Raw genomic sequence first — 18,920 nt, forward strand, 5'->3', positions numbered from 1 at the left:
ATATTAATCACTGAGATAGCAAAAAAGTCAGAAGGTGCAATTTAAATAACAATACTGCCTCTTGCGAGCTGTGTGCCTGGGTCCAATTATTAACCTCTCTAATCTTCAATTTCCTTATCTATAAAATGTGGGTGATAATAGAATGTTACTGTAACTCCCCTCAGTAGACTATTGTAAGTTTAAATTTGACCATTTATATAAAATCAGTTACCAAGGCACCTGCACAAGGCAGCTATTTAACCAAGGTTAGCTATTTTTAAAAATTCAATATTATGATTTATTCCTTAAAGATATGGAATAGGATAAGGAAAGAGAGCCTTGGAAATTTTCAAGTTTCCAAGTAGCTAGGTGCATGCATCTTCTTTTTTCCCGTTTTCGTCTTGTAAGTGAATAGTGATCTTTTGACATAGGTAGTTGGAGTTTGCATTCATACTGGTGCATTCATAGCCTGCATGTGCAGTGAGTGGGAGTCCAGGGCCCCGAGGGGCAATGAATGCTGAATGGACAACGCCAAGCAGAGGTTAAACACGGGCAGTCCTCCACTGTGAATACTTTCCCAACCAAGCTTCTCACTAATGCTGGGGAGCCTCTTTGTGAAATCTCAGCTCATTATGCTAATGGTTTAATATAATTATGTTGTTGACAAGTGCTTCCTAAGAAATTATCTTGTGTTTTCCTACATAGGCAGAAAATTAATAGCATCTAGTCTCAGCCACTACTTTATGTATACATCCTGCTTCTTGGAAAGACTCAGGTGGGCTCGCACTGCCTTCTGTCATTTTTATTCACCAATTGGAGAATTCTTGATTTCTTCCTCTAATTAATTGCTCTTATATCCCACTATTGCAGCAACTGAAGTCAAGAAAATCCACTGTGGTACACTTGAGTTCCTGTAAACTAAGAAAGGTTAAAGGGTTTTAAATCTCCTTCAAACGCAGAAACCAAGTACCTTAAATGGTGCACTTAAAAATTCCAGCACACCCAAAGAGCTCTTAAGATTTTTAAATTAATCGACCTTCTCCACACACCAACCACCAATCATCTCCAAAGCAAAGCTCTTTGGAAACATTTAAAACACTTCAAGAATGCGAAAATGCCATGTTCTTTGAAGAATGATTAGAAATTGTAAGTGCTTCAGACATTTTTTTTTTTTCTTTTCATCTAAGTGTCTCCATTTGAAAGCCTGTCAAGGTACAGGAATGGCAAGGAAAAAAATGAAAGGGGATCAAGATAGGATGTCAAAACAAACTTACAATCTCCCAAGATGGTTTTATGAAGCCAAGCTGTCAATTTTGCTGTCATGGAGCTTCAGAACCACACAAGTTTCTGATTTTTTACTTTATTGTTCACAGTGGAATGGCAAACTTTTTTTGACCTTTTAGAAACTAAGTCTGGAGTTGTGACGTTTAAGTTATTCTTCTCCTCCTCTAATTCTAGCTTCAAATAGTTAATAATGAGACTCTTTCCAGGTGGGAAACATGTTTTGCTACATTTGGGGAAAAGCATATTAACCGAAGTCAGAATGCACAAGCACATCCTCTTGAGATCTGGGCTGTATTTCCCTTATTGTATCCCCTGCACTGAGCACTGCAGTGGTCACCTATCAGGGGTCCAGTGCAGGCATGTGGAGACAGCTGATTTCATCACATCCTCATTGGGAAGAGGACTTGAATGGCGATTGCACCGCAACCCCAGCTGTTTCTTGGTAGTGGCGATGGGGTTGTGAGATAAGTGTGTGTGATATCTATTTCTTTCCACACTGGCCACACCATGTTGGGTTTTTTGTTTGGTTGGGTTTTTAAATCTAATTTTTATTTTATATTGGGATATAGTTGATTTACAATGTTGTGTTAGTTTCAGGTGTACAGCAAAGTGGTTCAGTTATACATATAACTGAATTCTTTTTCAGATTCTTTTCCCATATAGGTTATTACAGAGTGTTGAGTAGAGTCCCCTGTGCTATACAGTAGGTCCTTGTTGATTATCGATTTTATATATATTAGTGTGTATCTGTTAATCCCAACCTCCTGATTTATCCCTCCCCACCCTTCCCTCTTTGGGAACCATAAGTTTGTTTTCAAAGTCTGTGAGTCTGTTTCTGTTTTGTAAATAAGTTCACTTGTATTGTTTTTATAGATTCCACATATAAGTGATATCATATGGTATTTGTCTTTCTCTTTCTGACTTACTTCACTTAGTATGATAATCTCTAGGTCCATCCATGTTGCTGCAGATGGCATTATTTCAATCTTTTTATGGCTGAGTCTTATACCATCGTATATGTGTACCACATCGTCTTTATCTGTTCATCTGTCGATGGACATTTAGGTTGCTTCCATGTCTTGGCTATTGTAAATAGTGCTGCCATGAACGTGGGGTTGAGAAATAAGTGTGTGATACCTGTTTCTTTCCACACTGGCCACACCATGTTGTTTTACTGGCATCCTTCCATCTTGATGTCCAGAGCAGGGCTTCTCGACTTTAGCTGCATCAGACTCACAAGAAGAATTTGTTCAAGCACAGATGGCTTCTCTACAAACCAAGCTTGAGAAACAACTGCTCTGGAGAAGTAAGATAGCCTTCCGTTTTGTTTTCACCATTTTACATGGCCTGGCATCTTGTTTTCTGGAGGCAAGAGTATCCTTGTTGTTGTTACCTTCCAGGTCTGTGCCCTGGGGTATTTCTGGAGCCCGTGCAAGATGCCTCATCTTTCCATCACTTCCTCTTCTCTGTGTTTATTTTCGTCACTACACTAATGCATCCTGGATATTCTTTTTCCCTCGTAATTTCAGAAGCTTTTGGTTATTCTACTGAACTCTGACACTTGGATCTGGAAACATTTTCTCAAACTCAGAAGAAAAAAATACTCATGGTTCAGGGTCCCTGTAAAAGAAAAATTGTATCTGATGAGTTAAAGAGGCAGGGAAGACTTTACCCAGAACTAATTCAATAGAGGTCAAGACTGTTGCAGTAGGGGAGAGAAACTAAACTCAACCCCGCTGAAACAAAGGCAGGAGAGTCTGTAAGTGAGCTAGAGGGCCTTAAGTAGGTGATTGGTCAATTTCATTAGACCGCCTGTGTTTGCTGATTGGTGCTGACACTTGCAGAGAAAGGCACTGTTTTTCATGAGGACTTCACTTCAAAGGGACAGCTCCCAAGTCCTTAATAAAGACCTTCCCCAGTTGTAAAACTGATAAAAGGCTGGCAGAAGATTTGCATCTACAAAGCACCCAGCTGATCTTCCTGTGCTATGCTGCTGCTTCCCACTATCTGTCTATTTTACGTTTGGTAGTGTATATATGTCCATGCCACTCTCTCACTTTGTCATAGCTTACCCTTCCCCCTCCCCATATCTTCAAGTCCATTTTCTAGTGGGTGTGTGTCTTTATTCCCATCTTACCCCTAGCTTCTTCATGACATTTTTTTTCTTAGATTCCATACATATGTGTTAGCATACGGTATTTGTCCTCTTTCTGACTTCCTTCACGCTATATGACAGACTCTAGGTCCATCCACCTCACTACAAATAACTCAATTTCGTTTCTTTTTATGGCTGAGTAATATTCCATTGTATATATGTGCCACATCTTCTTTATCCATTCATCCGATGATGGACACTTAGCTTGTTTCCATCTCTGGGCTATTGTAAATAGGGCTGCTATAAACATTTTAGTACATGACTCTTTTTGAATTATGGTTTTCTCAGGGTATATGCCCAGTAGTGGGATTGCTGGGTCATATGGTAGTTCTATTTGTAGTTTTTTAAGGAACCTCCATACTGTTCTCCATAGTGGCTGTATCAATTTACATTCCCATCAACAGTGCAAGAGTGTTCCCTTTTCTCCACAACCTCTCCAGCATTTATTGTTTATAGATTTTTTGTTGATGGCCATTCTGACTGGTGTGAGATGATATCTCATTGTAGTTTGGATTTGCATTTCTCTAATGATTAATGATGTTGAGCATTCTTTCATGTGTTTGTTGGCAATCTGTATATCTTCTTTGGATAAACGTCTATTTAGGTCTTCTGCCCACTTTTGGATTGGCTTGTTTGTTTTTTTGTTATTGAGCTGCATGAGCTGCTTGTAAATTTTGGAGATTAATCCTTTGTCAGTTGCTTCATTTGCAAATATTTTCTCCCACTCTGAGGGTTGTCTTTTGGTCTTGTTTATGGTTTCCTTTGCTGTGCAAAAGCTTTCAAGTTTCATTAGGTCCCATTTGCTTATTTTTGTTTTTATTTCCATTTCTCTAGGAGGTGGGTCAAAAAGTATCTTGCTGTGATTTATGTCATAGAGCGTTCTGCCTATGTTTTCCTCTAAGAGTTTGATAGTATCTGGCCTTACATTTAGGTCTTTAATCCATTTTGAGTTTATTTTTGTGTATGGAGTTAGGGAGTATTCTAATTTCATACTTTTACATTTACCTGTCCAGTTTTCCCAGCACCACTTATTGAAGAGGCTGTCTTTTCTCTATTGTATATCCTTGCCTCCTTTATCAAAGATAAGGTGACCGGGCTTCCCTGGTGGCACAGTGGTTGAGAGTCGGCCTGCCAATGCAGGGGACACGGGTTCATGCCCCGGTCCGGGAAGATCCCACATGCCGTGGAGCGGCTGGGCCCGTGAGCCATGGCCGCTGAGCCTGCGCATCCGGAGTCTGTGCTTCACAACAGGAGAGGCCACAGCAGTGAGAGGCCCACATACCACAAAAAAAAAAAAAAAAAGATAAGGTGACCATATGTGCGTGGGTTTACCTCTGGTCTTTCTATCCTGTTCCATTGATCTATATTTCTGGTTTTGTGCCAGTACCATACTGTCTTGATTACTGTAGCTTTGTAGGATAGTCTGAAGTCAGGGAGCCTGATTCCTCCAGCTCCATTTTTCATTCTCAAGATTGTTTTGGCTATTCGGGGTCTTTTGTGTTTCCATACAAATTGTGAAATTTGTTGTTCTAGTCCTGTGAAAAATGCCAGTGGTAGTTTGATAGGGATTGCATTGAATCTGTGGATTGCTTGGGGTAGTAGAGTCATTTTCACAATGTTAATTCTTCCAATCCAAGAACATGGTATATCTCTCCATCTATTTGTATCATCTTTAATTTCTTTCATCAGTGTCTTATAATTTTCTGCATACAGGTCTTCTGTCTCCTTAGGTGGGTTTATTCCTAGATATTTTATTCTTTTTGTTGCAATGGTAAATGGGAGTGTTTTCTTAATTTCACTTTCAGATTTTTCATCATTAGTGTATAAGAATGCCAGAGATTTCTGTTCGTTAATTTTGTATCCCGCTACTTTACCAAATTCATTGATTAGCTCTAATAGTTTTCTGGTAGCATCTTTAGGATTCTCTACGTATAGTATCATGTCATCTGCAAACAGAGACAGCTTTACTTCTTCTTTTCCGATTTGGATTCCTTTTATTTCTTTTTCTTCTCTGATTGCTGTGGCTAAAACTTCCAAAACTATGTTGAATAAGAGTGGTGAGAGTGAGCAACCTTGTCTTGTTCCTGATCTTAGTGGAAATGGTTTCAGTTTTTCACCATTGAGGACGATGTTGGCTGTGGGTTTGTCATATATGTCCTTTATTATGTTGAGGAAAGTTCCCTCTATGCCTCCTTTCTGCAGGGTTTTTATCATAAATGGGTGTTGAATTTTGTCGAAAGCTTTCTCTGCATCTAATGAGGAGCAGAGATGCGCTAAGAAAAGGGAGGTAAAGGCCCTGTAATCAGAAAGAAACCTATTTAAAGTATAGTTAAGCTGAGGGGAACTTCAAGGGCATCATCCTCACCTCTACTCATCATTTAGTCTGGTGGCTTATATTTTACAAAAGAAGACATTGAGGTCTAAAGAAGATGTCACTTCCTGAAGGAAATACAACTAGTTCTGGAAGAACTGGAACCAAAACTCAGGGTGCTCCCTCCCTGGCAAGTGAATGCTTATTCCGTCCTCCAAGGGAATCTTCCCCTGCCCTTTCCTTTCTGCCCCATCCCTTTCCTGGATTTCCATTTTGCTTTGACTTATGATCTCTTTTCCAATCTCTTCCCATTTTTCCCTTTTCCTATGTCCCTCTTGAGGGTTCACCTGAGGCTTTCACCCAGCCACCCTGGTGTCTTCGGTCTACACCTCCCACCAGCTGCCCCTCAGGGTCCAGCTTCAATTTCTGAGCATCCCATTGTGAGTAGCATTGAATTTCTGTGCAGTATCTCCTAGAACTTGGCATAGGCCTGGTCAGGGCCCTGGTCTTACCTGGTTCTTGCTGGAGTGACTTTAGGGTAAAAACATGACCTGCAGGCTTCAAGGTTGGTCCCTGAAGTTGCATTGCCTGGGTTTGAACTCAGACTCCTCCAAGCGCTAACTGCACTTGGGAAATTTACTTAATGTCTCTGAGGATCAGCTCTCATCTGCAAAATAAGGTTGCTATGAAAAGTAGATTAGATAGTTTGTATAGCGTGATTAACACTGTGTTTGTCACATAGACATACTATTTAAATATTTGCCATTGCTGTCACTAAGTCCCTAAAAAAAGGAAGCACAAACCACTCTTAGCACCCAAAGTAGTAAAGTTCTCAAATATTAATTATTTTTTTAAATCTGTGAACACTTCTAATCCTGTGCCTTCTATCACCATTGGTAGCAGCTATTTTTGATCAAGAATTTCAGTAATGCTGGCTACGTGTCGAATACTGCTTTACCTGATTCTATGTGATGGATGTTTAGAAGCTGGTCAGAGCTGGTTATATGCCAGCCGGGCTGCAGGGTGATTGCTGAGCCATCCCTCCAGGGAGGTCTGACTGCCTCCATCTTTGCAAGTGTTGAGAGTTTAAGCCAAATTTACTTTTCCTTCTTCCCTTCTTTTAACCTGTGGGATCAAATCATTTCCATTATCTTTACCTTGTCTCCTCATTATTCCTGTTGAAGCTGCTGCTTTTTCTCAGCCAGTAGAAGGAAACATTGTCAAACAGTGATGAATGGCCATCTTCCAAAAGCCAAAATGAAGTCATCTTTTGGATTTTGTTGACTCACGTTAGTCTCTGTGTATCGATCTCCACCACCAGCACACGTGCCCAGGATGGTGCTAGATGCCTTGTTAGCCCCGACTTTTTCTTACTGTCTAACCCCTCAGCCTGGATGTGGGCTGAGTCAGTTGTATATGAGCTTCATCGTCAGGGGTCAGGAAGTGTTATTGTATTATTACTGTTCTTGCTGTTGTTGTTGATGCTGCTAAGTGTCAAACTTGGACTGTAGCATCAAATCATGGGCACAAGTCCACAAATGCACGCTACAGTTTGCACTGGGGCAGTGACTACAGGATCAGACGTGTCAGCCATGTGGTCTCAAAACTACTCTTAGTATTTCCACATTTCCTTTTATCCTTCATTTTTCTGCCCATACATTATTCAGAACCCCATCAGCGTTAGTTAGATGGAGCATCCTGAATTAATCTGAAACTTTATCATTCTGAATAATAAAATCATGGAAAAAGCAGAGAAGATTCCCACCCGAGAACACTGGTGGCAGTTGGTGTTGGGTCATGGTTAAATCTAGATCCGTCTGCCTGGATCACATCCCAGCTCTGTCACTGTCTACCTGTATGAGTTGGCTTGAGTTAGCTGCCTTTTCTGTGCTTCCATTTCCCTATCTATCTAGGCAGTATAGTCCTTATAATTACAGTGTTTATCAGGTACCCACACGTACTAAATGCTCAGTAAATATCACTGTCCTTCTTCTCAAAAATTACCACATTCTCCAATGGCCCCTCTTCTCTGCAATCACATGTTGTATTCCTCTCATGTATTTAAGAACTTGAAAAAGAGTAGGTACATGTATATGTGTAACTGAATCACTTGCTGTACACCTGAAACTAACACAACATTGTTAATCAACTATGCTCCAATATAGAATAAAAAAATTTTCAATAAAAATAAAACAAAAAGGTCTTCAGTTTACCATAATTTAGAACTCCATATTCTCATTAAAGATGACAAATCACTTACTATTCCTTTAATCACTTATTAGTACTGGAATAAGTTAGGGCTGTAGAGTTGAAATTCATATGTCAGCCACACTTTTTATTATTAAAAATGCTGAGAATTTTAGAAGGAACATAAGAAAAACAGATAGTAGAACTAAAAGCCATATCATTTCAAAGATAAACTTCATCACATGTTATTTTGTTACTTACATTCTTCCCAGTATCCACTGTACAGAATATTTTTCCTCTTTATGTTTTGCAGAAAGATAATTTATAAGGCATTATACTAAACATCACTTTGAAAAAATGGTTTAATAAAAGAACCTGTGTTCAGGAAAAAAAAAGGTCTTCAATTTAAGGGCACATTTTAGAATCTTCTAAACAATCTTAACTATTCCTTATATGTGTTAACCTTTAATGACACAGAATAATGCTTTTTTTTTTTTTTTTTTTTTTTGTGGTACACGGGCCTCTCACTGTTGTGGCCTCTCCCATCGTGGAGCACAGGCTCCAGACGCGCAGGCCCAGCGGCCATGGCTCACGGGCCCAGCCGCTCCGCGGCACGTGGGATCCCCCCAGACTGGGGCACGAACCCGCGTCCCCTGCACCGGCAGGCGGACTCCCAACCACTGCGCCACCAGGGAAGCCCGAATAATGCATTTTTAATGACATAAATCAATAATGTGAGCTAATAGTTTTTAAAGTTTCTTATACTCCATTCTTGCAACCTATGATGTCACTCAATCCATCTGTTAGTTTGAATTCACAGATACAGAAATTTTGCTCAGTGCATTTTCTCTCTGAGGCTCTGGTTAATATTCAGACCCCAGAACAGCCACAGTAAAGGGTGAGGGTGCTGGAGCTGCTTGGCTCTGGTTGTAGTGAAGAGTGGCTGGTGCCTAATGGACGTGGGCTATAGCTTTTCTTGTCCACACTGGAGGGGAAGGGAGATGATTAGGGCTGGATTCCATCTTGGGAGCTTCTACACACTGACCCAGTTACTTACATATTTGAGAAATCTACAGTCCACAAATCTCCCCATGATTCTACTCTTCTGTGTCATGTGAAGGATGCTCAGTCAATATCATGACAGCCAAGCCCTCCTTGGTTCACCTCTTGGTCGTATTAACAAAAGACTTCTGTGCGTATGGGAGGTACAGTGCAGCTCTTAAGCATTTCTAATAGGAATAAGCGAGTTCTTCTACTCACATTTGAGGGAAAAGATCGTTTCTGACCGTGACCCTTCAAAACGCAGCTTTACGGATGTTGGAGAACCAGTACTTTAGAACCATCTGCGTGACCACAGACTCCTCCTTAAACTGCAGTCTCTTTAACCTCCATCCCAGTCATTTTAGTGTCGTAACTCCAGCTCAGTGAGACATTTCCACTTCAATAGTTTCTCAGGGAGATGGGAGTTTTCAGGCCCTGAGTTCCCAGCTTTATGGAACCATTTACCAATTCATCACCCTAGTGGCATGTGAGAAGCCAGAAAGAGAGAGCTCATTCTTAATCTCTCTTTTCCTAGGAATCTGACACATCTGAAAAATATGCAGCAAATATTTCAATCAAATGTGGGAGGGGCATTAGTTAATCTCATGCTGCAGTGCTCACCTCAAATTTTTTAGTGATGGATTCTTTACACTAAGTAGTGGTTTCTCTCCTCTCCTCCATGTGTAATGATTTGTTGATTTGTGTCTCTCCGGTAGGTTCTGAGTCCTCCAGCAGTGCAGGCTCGTCAGGATCGCTGTCGCGTACCCATCCACCTCTCCAGAGCACACCGGTGGTCTCGGGCATGGCAGCCACTTCTCCCGGCTGCGTGACCTACCCAGAGAATGGGATGGGAGGCCAGGTCGCTCATAGCAGCACCAGCTACATCCTCCTTCCACTCGAAGCTGCCACAGGCATCCCACCCGGAAGCATCCTTCTTAACCCACATACAGGTTCGTTCATTACCTCTGCTTTGGCTGAGACATTAATGTCAGAGGTTTATTCTTGTGTGTGAGCTTATAAATTTGCTAGCAAGTGTTCTGAAAATTCCTGGTGCGTGGATTGTTGTGTAGGGTCTTGATTTAGGAAGAGCAGATCTATAGAGAGCTGGAATCTATATCTCTGTATCGCTATCAATATTGGTATGTAAATCAAAATACAGATACTTCCCAGAAATATCCACTTTTCTCTCTGTCCTCTCTTCCTTGAGCACGGTGTCTCTCACGTATTCCCAGGAGCTAAGATCAGAAACCACAGAGTGATGAATTGGGATGTACTAATTGAAAATTGATGTTTCTCAGACCAAATCCATGGTTAGCTTGTTGTTGTGTCAAAAGTATTTTTGCATCCAAGATATTTCAGGAACTTGAGATCTCGATCGGAGCACATAGCAGATTCTTCACTACAGAAATTGACTTCCCACCTTAGAACTCCCTGCAACTCCCACTGGGGAATAAGGAACAGCAGTGGCAAGAGAATACAGAGGGCAAGTTCTTATGTATTTTAGGGATTTTAGGATTAGACTGGTTTTGGTGGGGTTTGGAAAATTGGTAGCTTCATGACTATTGTTTCTTTCATGATGAATGGCCATTTTTTTACTTTTTTTAAATTGAGGTATAGTTTTACAATATTATATAAGTTACAGGTGTACAATATGGTGATTCACAATTTTTAAAGGTTATGCTCCATTTATACTTATTGTAAAATATTGGCTATATTCCCCGTGTTGTACAGTATATCCTTGTCGTTTGTTTTATACCTAACAGTTTGTACATCTTACGTTTTTTACTTTTTAAATTTCTCTTGTGGTCAGTTAACTTCCACACTAATTTCAGAGGACCCAGAGCTTTGGGCAAATAGACTGATGAACACCTGCTTCATGGGGGAAACTTCTCAACCAGAGGCAATTTTTCCACGCCTCCAAGGCCATTTGGCAATATCTGCAGATATTTTGATTATCATGACCTAGGGAGGAGGGGCTGCTACTGGCATCTAAGAAGGTAGAGACCAGAGATGCTACTAAACATCTTATAATGCACAGAACAGCCCCTGACACAGGAAGATTATCCAGCCCAATATGTTAGTCGTGCCAGGGCTGGTAAACCCTGGGTTAGAAGGCTTGATTTGACAAGTCACTTCTCTAGAAACCATTGAAAGAGATTGAAAAAAAAAAAGAATTTTCTCAAAATATATCTGAGGTTTGGTTTAGATTACTTAAAAATGCAACGCTGGATGAGAATCTCATAAAAGTGATCTGGCTCAATCTTCTCACATGTCTAGTGCTGCTAATAATTAGGAAATTCAGAGAAGCATGAGCATGACAGTAAAACAGTTACTTGAATAATTGCCACATTTTCATGAAAACATATGGCACATTCTTAAGGAATGGTGTTTGATTGAGACATTTTGAAAATGCCATAAGTTTGAGGGAAAAGGAGGCATAATCATTTTATTGAAAACCATTTGAAAGCTTTCAGATTAGATACTTCTAAGGAGAATATTAGATATCTGGATCAGTGTAAGCACTATAAAGGAAATGAAAGGAAAACCAGCATCATATTCATTACTCTGGGCACAGATCAAAGTATGATCTGACCCTGTCAGCTTTAATTCTTTCACTTTTAATTGAGATGGAAGGTTTGTAGACAAGAGTAGCCACTAAGCATAGTTTTGAGTGGTATGTTTTAACCAAAATTGCAGAGTATTTTGGGAAAGCTCAAAAGAGTATTTTTTAGGGTACAGCACAGGAATATGATTTGTAATGATAGTGTGGATGTGCGTGTGTATGTGTATATTATCATCTATAATCTTGTTTATAGAAAAGGAAAGAATGTGCTCTTGGTGCCAAGTCCCAATTACAAATTGGAATGAGTAATTTGGAGCTGTTATTAAAATTTATCCTTGGCAAAAGGATCCTAACTAAAGAAAAGGATCCAGTAATACTGTTGAACAACAGAGTTTCCCTACACATATCTCTGATCTGACAAATGCTAGACATGAAACTATCCCTAGACCAGGAGGAAGATGTACTGTTCTATTCTGTGATTGAGTGGTGGGATGTAAGGTGAATTGTGATGTTTCTTTTTTCCCAGAATGTGTTTATTTTTGTCAATTAAAAATATGCGTGGGGGGACTTCCCTGGTGACGCAGTGGTTAAGAATCCGCCTGCCAATGCAGGGGACACGGGTTCAATCCCTGGTCCGGGAAGATCCCACATGCCGAGGAGCAACTAAGCCCGTGCACCACAAGTACAGAAACCCACGTGCATAGAGCCCGTGCTCCGCAGTAGGAGAAGCCACCACAATAAGAAGCCCACACACTGCAACGAAGAGTAGCCCCCGCTCACTGCAACCAGAGAAAGCCTGCAGGCAGCAACAAAGACCCAATGCAGCCATAAATTAATTAATTAATTATTTTTTTTTAAAAATGAACAGGAGTTCCCTGGTGGTCCAGTGGTTAGGACTTAAGGCTTTCACTGCCGTGGCTCCAGGTTCAATCCCTTGTCAGGGATCTAAGATCCTGCAAGTCATGTGGCATGACCAAAAAAACCACATATATATATATATATATATATATATATATATATATATATATATATGCCAGCACATATGAATGTGCGTATACATCTATCACGTATCATATATATGTGTGTATATGTGTATCTGTGGTGAGTCATGTGCATGTCTATCTATCAGGCTATCTGATCACTTATTTGACTCTACTACTGAAACTGGAAATTTGTCTCCTTTGGGCTGGAACTCATCTTTCTCTGGCATTGCTGTGTCCCCCTAGAATCCACACCTCTTACCTTTTCCTAAATACCCTCTGCCAAATATGTGGTAGGAACACTTTCGTATAAGCAACCCAGAGCATATGACTACTTTGCTTCTTATGTGAATTGCCCTTGGATCCATTTCCCTGTTACCAGCACATTCATGAGCTTGTGGGGAGGAACCATACTTGGTTATATTTTTGGCCTCCCTAGAGTGGATAACAAAGGTCCTCAACAATTACATATATATATACATATATATTTTTTTGTTTTGTTTTGTTTTTTGTTTTGTTCTTTTCTTTCGGTACATGGGCCTCTCACTGTTGTGGCCTCTCCCGCTGCGGAGCACAGGCTCCGGACACGCAGGCTCAGCAGCCATGGTTCACGGGCCCAGCTGCTCCACGGCATGTGGGATCTTCCCGGACCAGGGCACGAACCTGTGTCCCCTGCATCAGCAGGTGGACTCTCAACCACTGGGCCACCAGGAAAGCCCTACATATTTTTGAAACAATATCTACTATTCATCATATATGCTAATGTGGATAATAGAGCAGTTTTTCATCCAATGTCATATATTTGAGAATGTCCCTCATGTGTAAAACGATGATTGATAAAATATCTGTCTTAAGCAATAATAAGACAAGCAATGATTTGAAATACTAAGGTGACTGCCAGTCATTTGTCTATTAAATGAAACAAAAATGAAACTTCCTTTGTCAGCACAATTGACCAGGCTCTTACTAGGAACTGAATATTTGGCAGCTGAAACCAACCCACCCACATACATTCTTGTGGTTCCCCAGATACAACCAGGACTTTTTATTTCTTCTGGCTTTAGACTCAGCTCCCATTTGGTCCATTTCTAACTCCGAACCTGCGTTGGCTGTTGTTTCTTTGCTTTGCAGGCATCTGGATGAGGGAGTCAGAGGCTCTTTCTCAAAGTTATCCCTGGACCACATCTTCATCCTTGCCAGGCAAGCCTGGGTTTGACTCTTGAGAATGATCTTCTTCCAACCGTCTTGGACTCAGCCTCCTTTTGGAAATTTCTAGCTGAAAGCTCATCTTTGGCTATTTTCTTTCAACTCAGTGCTATCCAGAGATGTCAACAGGTGTTGGCATCCCTCAAGTCCTCATTAGTGCCGTGTGTGTTGTTTTGCCATTTTGCTTTGCTTTCATCTGGCAGGAGTCCAGGAGCATGAGATGGAAGAACACGCCATCTGCAGGGACTTGACTTTGAGCCACCTTTGAGGTCTGGTCTCTTTCAAATGCTCCTGATGGGCTTCCATAACACTATGCTGTTTTTGTTTTTCACAAGACTTCTAGAATCGATTTATCCAAACTGCTTCCACCTTTCGATTAAATGCACCATGAAGTTTTTGTGTGCTGTCTAGAAACGTATCTTTGCAAGTCCTGAATCAGTCTTTGCTTATCCATAATCATCAGCTCCTTAATCATTTGATTGCTCACCTTCTAAGGACTAGGAAAGGAAAATATTTTTCCCATCATCCCCTCCCTTTCTTTTTAAATAATACCCTTCTGCCGGGTACATGGTAGCAGTGCTTTGGTATTGGAAACCAAGAGCATATGATTACTTTGCTTCTCGTGTGAACTGCCCTTGGATTCATTTCCTTATTACCAGCACATTGGTAAGCTCTTTGTGAGGAGTCCTACTTAGTTTCTCGTTTTTGTTTTGCATCCCTGGAATGGAAAACAAAGCTTTAGTCACCATGCAGGGGCTCGATCATTATATATTAGTAACATAATGTCTGCTGCACATTACACACATTGATGTGAGTAGTGGAGACGTTTTTCACCTAAAGTTAGGTATTTGAGGGCGACAGACACTCTGCATTCAATCCTTTTCTCTGCCCTGGCTCAGCTCGCCACACTGGCTTACCTCTGTCACTACACTCTCTTTACCTGCTAACACCCATTCCAAGGCCTGCTGGACACGCTTCTGCAGTTCTGACATGAAAACCTCTGCTAAGCGGAATAGTCCTAGAGCCAGTGAGTCTTTCTCTTTTGATTTTCAGCCACTGTCATTCAAACTAATTGCCTGGATTCAGTCGTAATTGCATCTGGATTGGTAAACAAGGTAGAATACCGAGAAGCCACCGTAGCCCGACTTGAAAACCAATAATCAGTCATCCCGGCCTTCTTAGAAAATTGTTTTTGGTCTCTTCCCTGGCATCCATCTGACTTCTTTCATTTTCCTCAGTTCTCTCCACCATTCCTTGGTGAGCATAAGAATCAACCTTTTATACTACCTTCTCTTTCTAGAAGAACCTGCCATCTCTCTCTACCCAAGTGATTTCTTAGTACTTTCCACACGCGGTTATTTAGAAATATTTCTTTCTTCTGGTCCACAGCACAATAATAATATTTTAAACAGAGGATCTAAAATTTATTGAAAATGGCATCTGAATATTTTTCTGTTATATTTTCACCCTAAATATGGTCAGTTTTTCACACTTCCTTAATTCTCACTGGGGTAAATCAAAAGTCACGGACATAGTAAAGAGCGTTTTCTTCTTAGTTTTCCATCCGTGTGTGTGTGTGTGTGTGTGTGTGTGTGTGTGTGTGTGTGTGTGTGTGTGTGTGTGTATGAGCTTAGAGTGAGGTTGACTTTGAAATGATTTTGTGTGAAGTTGCTGTGACAATTTTTTTTAAATGTTAGGTACCTAAAATTTTCCTCTTCCCTATTAAGATACAAAAAAGGAGGAGACAAGTAAGGATTAGAACCCCAAATGGGCTACTAGATTTTTGTAAATTGACCTGTTTTTTCATCCTTTCCCAAATTGCTGGGTTTTGCAGGGGAAAAAAAATGGGTTGCAGATTTTAAATTCAGAAGAGTTATTTTGGAAAAAAGAACAATAATTTAAAACAATAAAATATAGCTAAAATTAGGTAACAGTGATAGGAAAACAAGTGCTTGAACATATGAAGAACATTTTTAAAAAAAACAAAAACCTCTAAATTTAGTCATTGTTCTCTGACTAAAATTCTGGCACATTTGCTTTTCCATCACATCATGTTGTGATTGGTTATGAAACTGTTGTTAGAACTCCTGTGGTTCTGGCAGGTATGTTCATGAATATGCAGCATGTAAGGTTACTTGTTGTATACATACACACATACATATGTATATAAATATTTGGGAGGGTACTGAAAATTTGGGGAATGCTAAAGCTTTCATGTCAGTTCCTAACTGAGCTGCAATTAAGTCCACTGCTCTTTCGCTGTAAGCACTTTGCCAATCTTTTCCCCCATATTCTGATTCTTCTTTATTTACCAATCCTGGGGGTGATTCCACCTTGAAACATGGCTCCCACCTCTCCTAACTTCTCATGTGTTGATGAATAATTTTCAGTTACAATTGGATGTTTTTCATGGTACCTCGTTGTACCATGTACTCATTAAGCAAACTTGGATAATTCACTTAAGTTGTGTGGTATGATGGGAGGTGAATGGACCAGGGCCATTTCCTGGGTGTCTCACTGACTGCTTTGTGTATTTCTGGGCCCTCCAAACTTTGATTGTCTTGTCTCTAAAGTGGAATGAGATTGCACACCTGTGGGGCTCTTGGAAGAGAAGACCATGGATGTAAGGTGCCTGTCGCTGCGCCTTCCATATTGGAAATCCATTTCTTCTCTCCCTTACCTCCTTTCTCTCTCTTTCATTTGCTGCCCTTGTTCCTGTAATCTTCCTGGTGGGCCTTCATTTCCTCTTCTGAAACATAGGGAGATGATACCTACCTTCCTCAGAGGCCCAGTGAGGTTCCAGTGATATTGTTTTGTAAACCATAAAATACTCCTCAAATAGTAGGAACAATAACAGTGAACCAAGCCATTATCTCAGAAGGCAAAATAATGTATATTTGCTCTGCCATGACAAGATGATTCTGTGATGGGTTTATTATGCATCACCTTCAGAATCTCTGTCCCCTCCCCTGTGTACTCCTGCTTGCGTCTATTTAGAGAAGCGAGTGAATGCATGTGGTATATCCTGGTTGTATATATATTTGTGGAACTGATAATGATTCTAAGTGGGTGACCAGCCCAGTGGAAGCAAAACAAATATATTGGTAAATAATGTGTAACTGAATGTCGCCAGAGCCGTATAAACGGAAAGCAGCCCTTATATCTCAGTGTAAGTTATCTCTCTGGTAGCTGTGAGGTTCAGGGCAGCAAGACACAGGACTTGGTGAAGATTGCTTCTCCACAGGCCTTCTGCACTGGGCGCCACTATACAGATGCACTTAGCTTTGGCAAATTGCCTTGAAGGTGATGGATTCATTTGCGGCTTCTTTAAATTGCTGTGGGCTTACGCTGTTACCTCGCTCAGCCTGATGGGTCATAAACAGTCAAGTCTTCACACTGGCAAAGGCTCCAGTGTCCTGGACTTGCCCTGCCCCATTGCTTTAGGTTCCATTTTTGAGTATCTGTCAGAGTGGTTCTTTGTGCCAAAGGAGAGCTTGAGAAGTTCACCTTGACCAAGGTGCGATTCCACTGCAGGCCAGCCCTTCGTGAATCCCGATGGAACCCCCGCCATATACAACCCCCCCACCAGCCAGCAGCCCCTGCGAAGCGCAATGGTGGCGCAGCCCCAGCAGCAGCCCCAGCAGCAGCCCTCCCCGCGGCCCCAGCAGCAGGCCCAGCCACCCCAGACGCAAATGGCAAGCCCACTGGTCACTCAGGTAAGAGCTGGTGGGAAGGCAGGGAGGGGGAAGTGCTCGGAGATGCAGACTGCACCAGCCTCAGCAATGCGGTGCATCAGGAGGAGGCGATATTTTCCATGGGTGCCAGCCCCATCCACTCAACTCCATAATAAAACCTGGCAGCCTACAGCCCTTGGTTGCAGGTTGACAGGACTTCAGCTGGATCCTTAAGCTTAGGTAGAGATGAGGGCCCCGTCCAGTGACTTGCATGGTGAGGCATGGTAATGAGGCATGGAAATGAATGACAAGTCTTGTCTTAGATCTAGATGCTGCTTTTATGTGTCAAGGAGTCTGTACTGTCTTGGGGACTGAACTCAAGCCCATCCAGGCCATTGTGTCACCTTGCTCACCCATTCCTAATGCAGATCAGGTGGCCTGGCTGCTCATTTGTCCCTTGGAGAGACATAGGGCTGTCCTCCTTTTCTAGGGCAACACATGGAAATGTTCAGAAACCTGAAGTGTTCCAGGTAGGTTGCCAGGGTGAACCTCTTTTTTTTTTTTTTTGGCCACAGTGGGCGGCATGCAGGGATTTTTGGCTCCTGGGCCTGCAGTGGAAGCACAGGGTCTTAACCACTGGATGGCCAGGGAAGTCCCCTGAACCTCATTTTTTTTGTTTGTTTTTTCTTGCTTTTTAGTACTTGGACTATATTTTTAGACCCAGGGATCTGACCACCAACAACAACATGAAAAGTATCACAATAACTTCTTTTTTTTTAATTGAATGAAAGATTCTTTAAGTTCTATAGTGCTTTACAATTTTCAGAAGTTTCACACACAGGACTTCATATCTGAGCAGCAAGCCTCCCTCAAGGCTGGCTGGTGCTGGTCTGCCTGCTTTGGCTTCCTGTTGGTGGCTGGTGCCCCTGTCTCAAGTGCAGTGAACCAGGAGGACGTATGAGGGGGACGGTGGTGTGCTTCAGATGCGGTTGCCTTCCGGTGGGATTTCAACCCCCAGTACTTCCCTGTTACCTGACCAGCTTTTTCTTTCCTCCAGTCTGTCCAGGGGCTGCAGCCTTCCTCCCAGTCAGTGCAATACCCAGCTGTGTCTTTTCCTTCCCAGCATCTCCTGCCCGTGTCTCCGACGCCGCAGTTCCCCATGGTACTGTATCATGTGGGGATGACTTTTCACCTGGGAGAGCACATTCACTGGTTTTACTACTTTCTTGTGCAGGGCAGGCTGACGCTGGGTGGGTGCCCTGGGCTGACTGTAAGGGGGGAGGTGGTGTGTGAATGCCTCATTCTCCAAAATAATGCTTTCCTTTCTGTCATCTGTCCCATGTTTAGTGCCTCTGCAGTGGTACCCTTTTAAGAGTTTGCGAGCTAAGCGGGAATTGAATGTCCTCAGAGTTACATGTCAGGAACAGAGAGACACATGAACTTGGTGTGAGGGTTGGGAAATATCTTCAAAGTCAATGTCCAGATGGTAACCGGCATCACCCTGTGCTCCTGATACAGGTGTTCCCCTAGAATCCCAGTC

General features: G+C 41.7%; 1 protein-coding gene across 15 annotated transcripts in view; it reads left to right on the plus strand.

Moving 5' to 3' along the window:
• Positions 1 to 18,920, plus strand: part of ARPP21 (cAMP regulated phosphoprotein 21) — a 116,103-nt gene that overhangs the window by 36,853 nt on the left and 60,330 nt on the right. For 14 of the 15 annotated variants that reach the window (XM_060109398.1, XM_060109399.1, XM_060109400.1 and 11 more), the window contains 3 exons: positions 9,674 to 9,907; positions 17,241 to 17,422; positions 18,438 to 18,542. In XM_060109398.1, coding sequence (XP_059965381.1) covers positions 9,674 to 9,907; positions 17,241 to 17,422; positions 18,438 to 18,542 — 521 coding nt within the window. The remainder of the gene's footprint in view (positions 1 to 9,673; positions 9,908 to 17,240; positions 17,423 to 18,437; positions 18,543 to 18,920) is intronic. The other variant, XM_060109404.1, reaches the window with a different exon arrangement.

The sequence above is a fragment of the Mesoplodon densirostris genome, chromosome 10, assembly GCF_025265405.1.
Source record: "Mesoplodon densirostris isolate mMesDen1 chromosome 10, mMesDen1 primary haplotype, whole genome shotgun sequence".
NCBI classification, from domain to species: domain Eukaryota; kingdom Metazoa; phylum Chordata; class Mammalia; order Artiodactyla; family Ziphiidae; genus Mesoplodon; species Mesoplodon densirostris.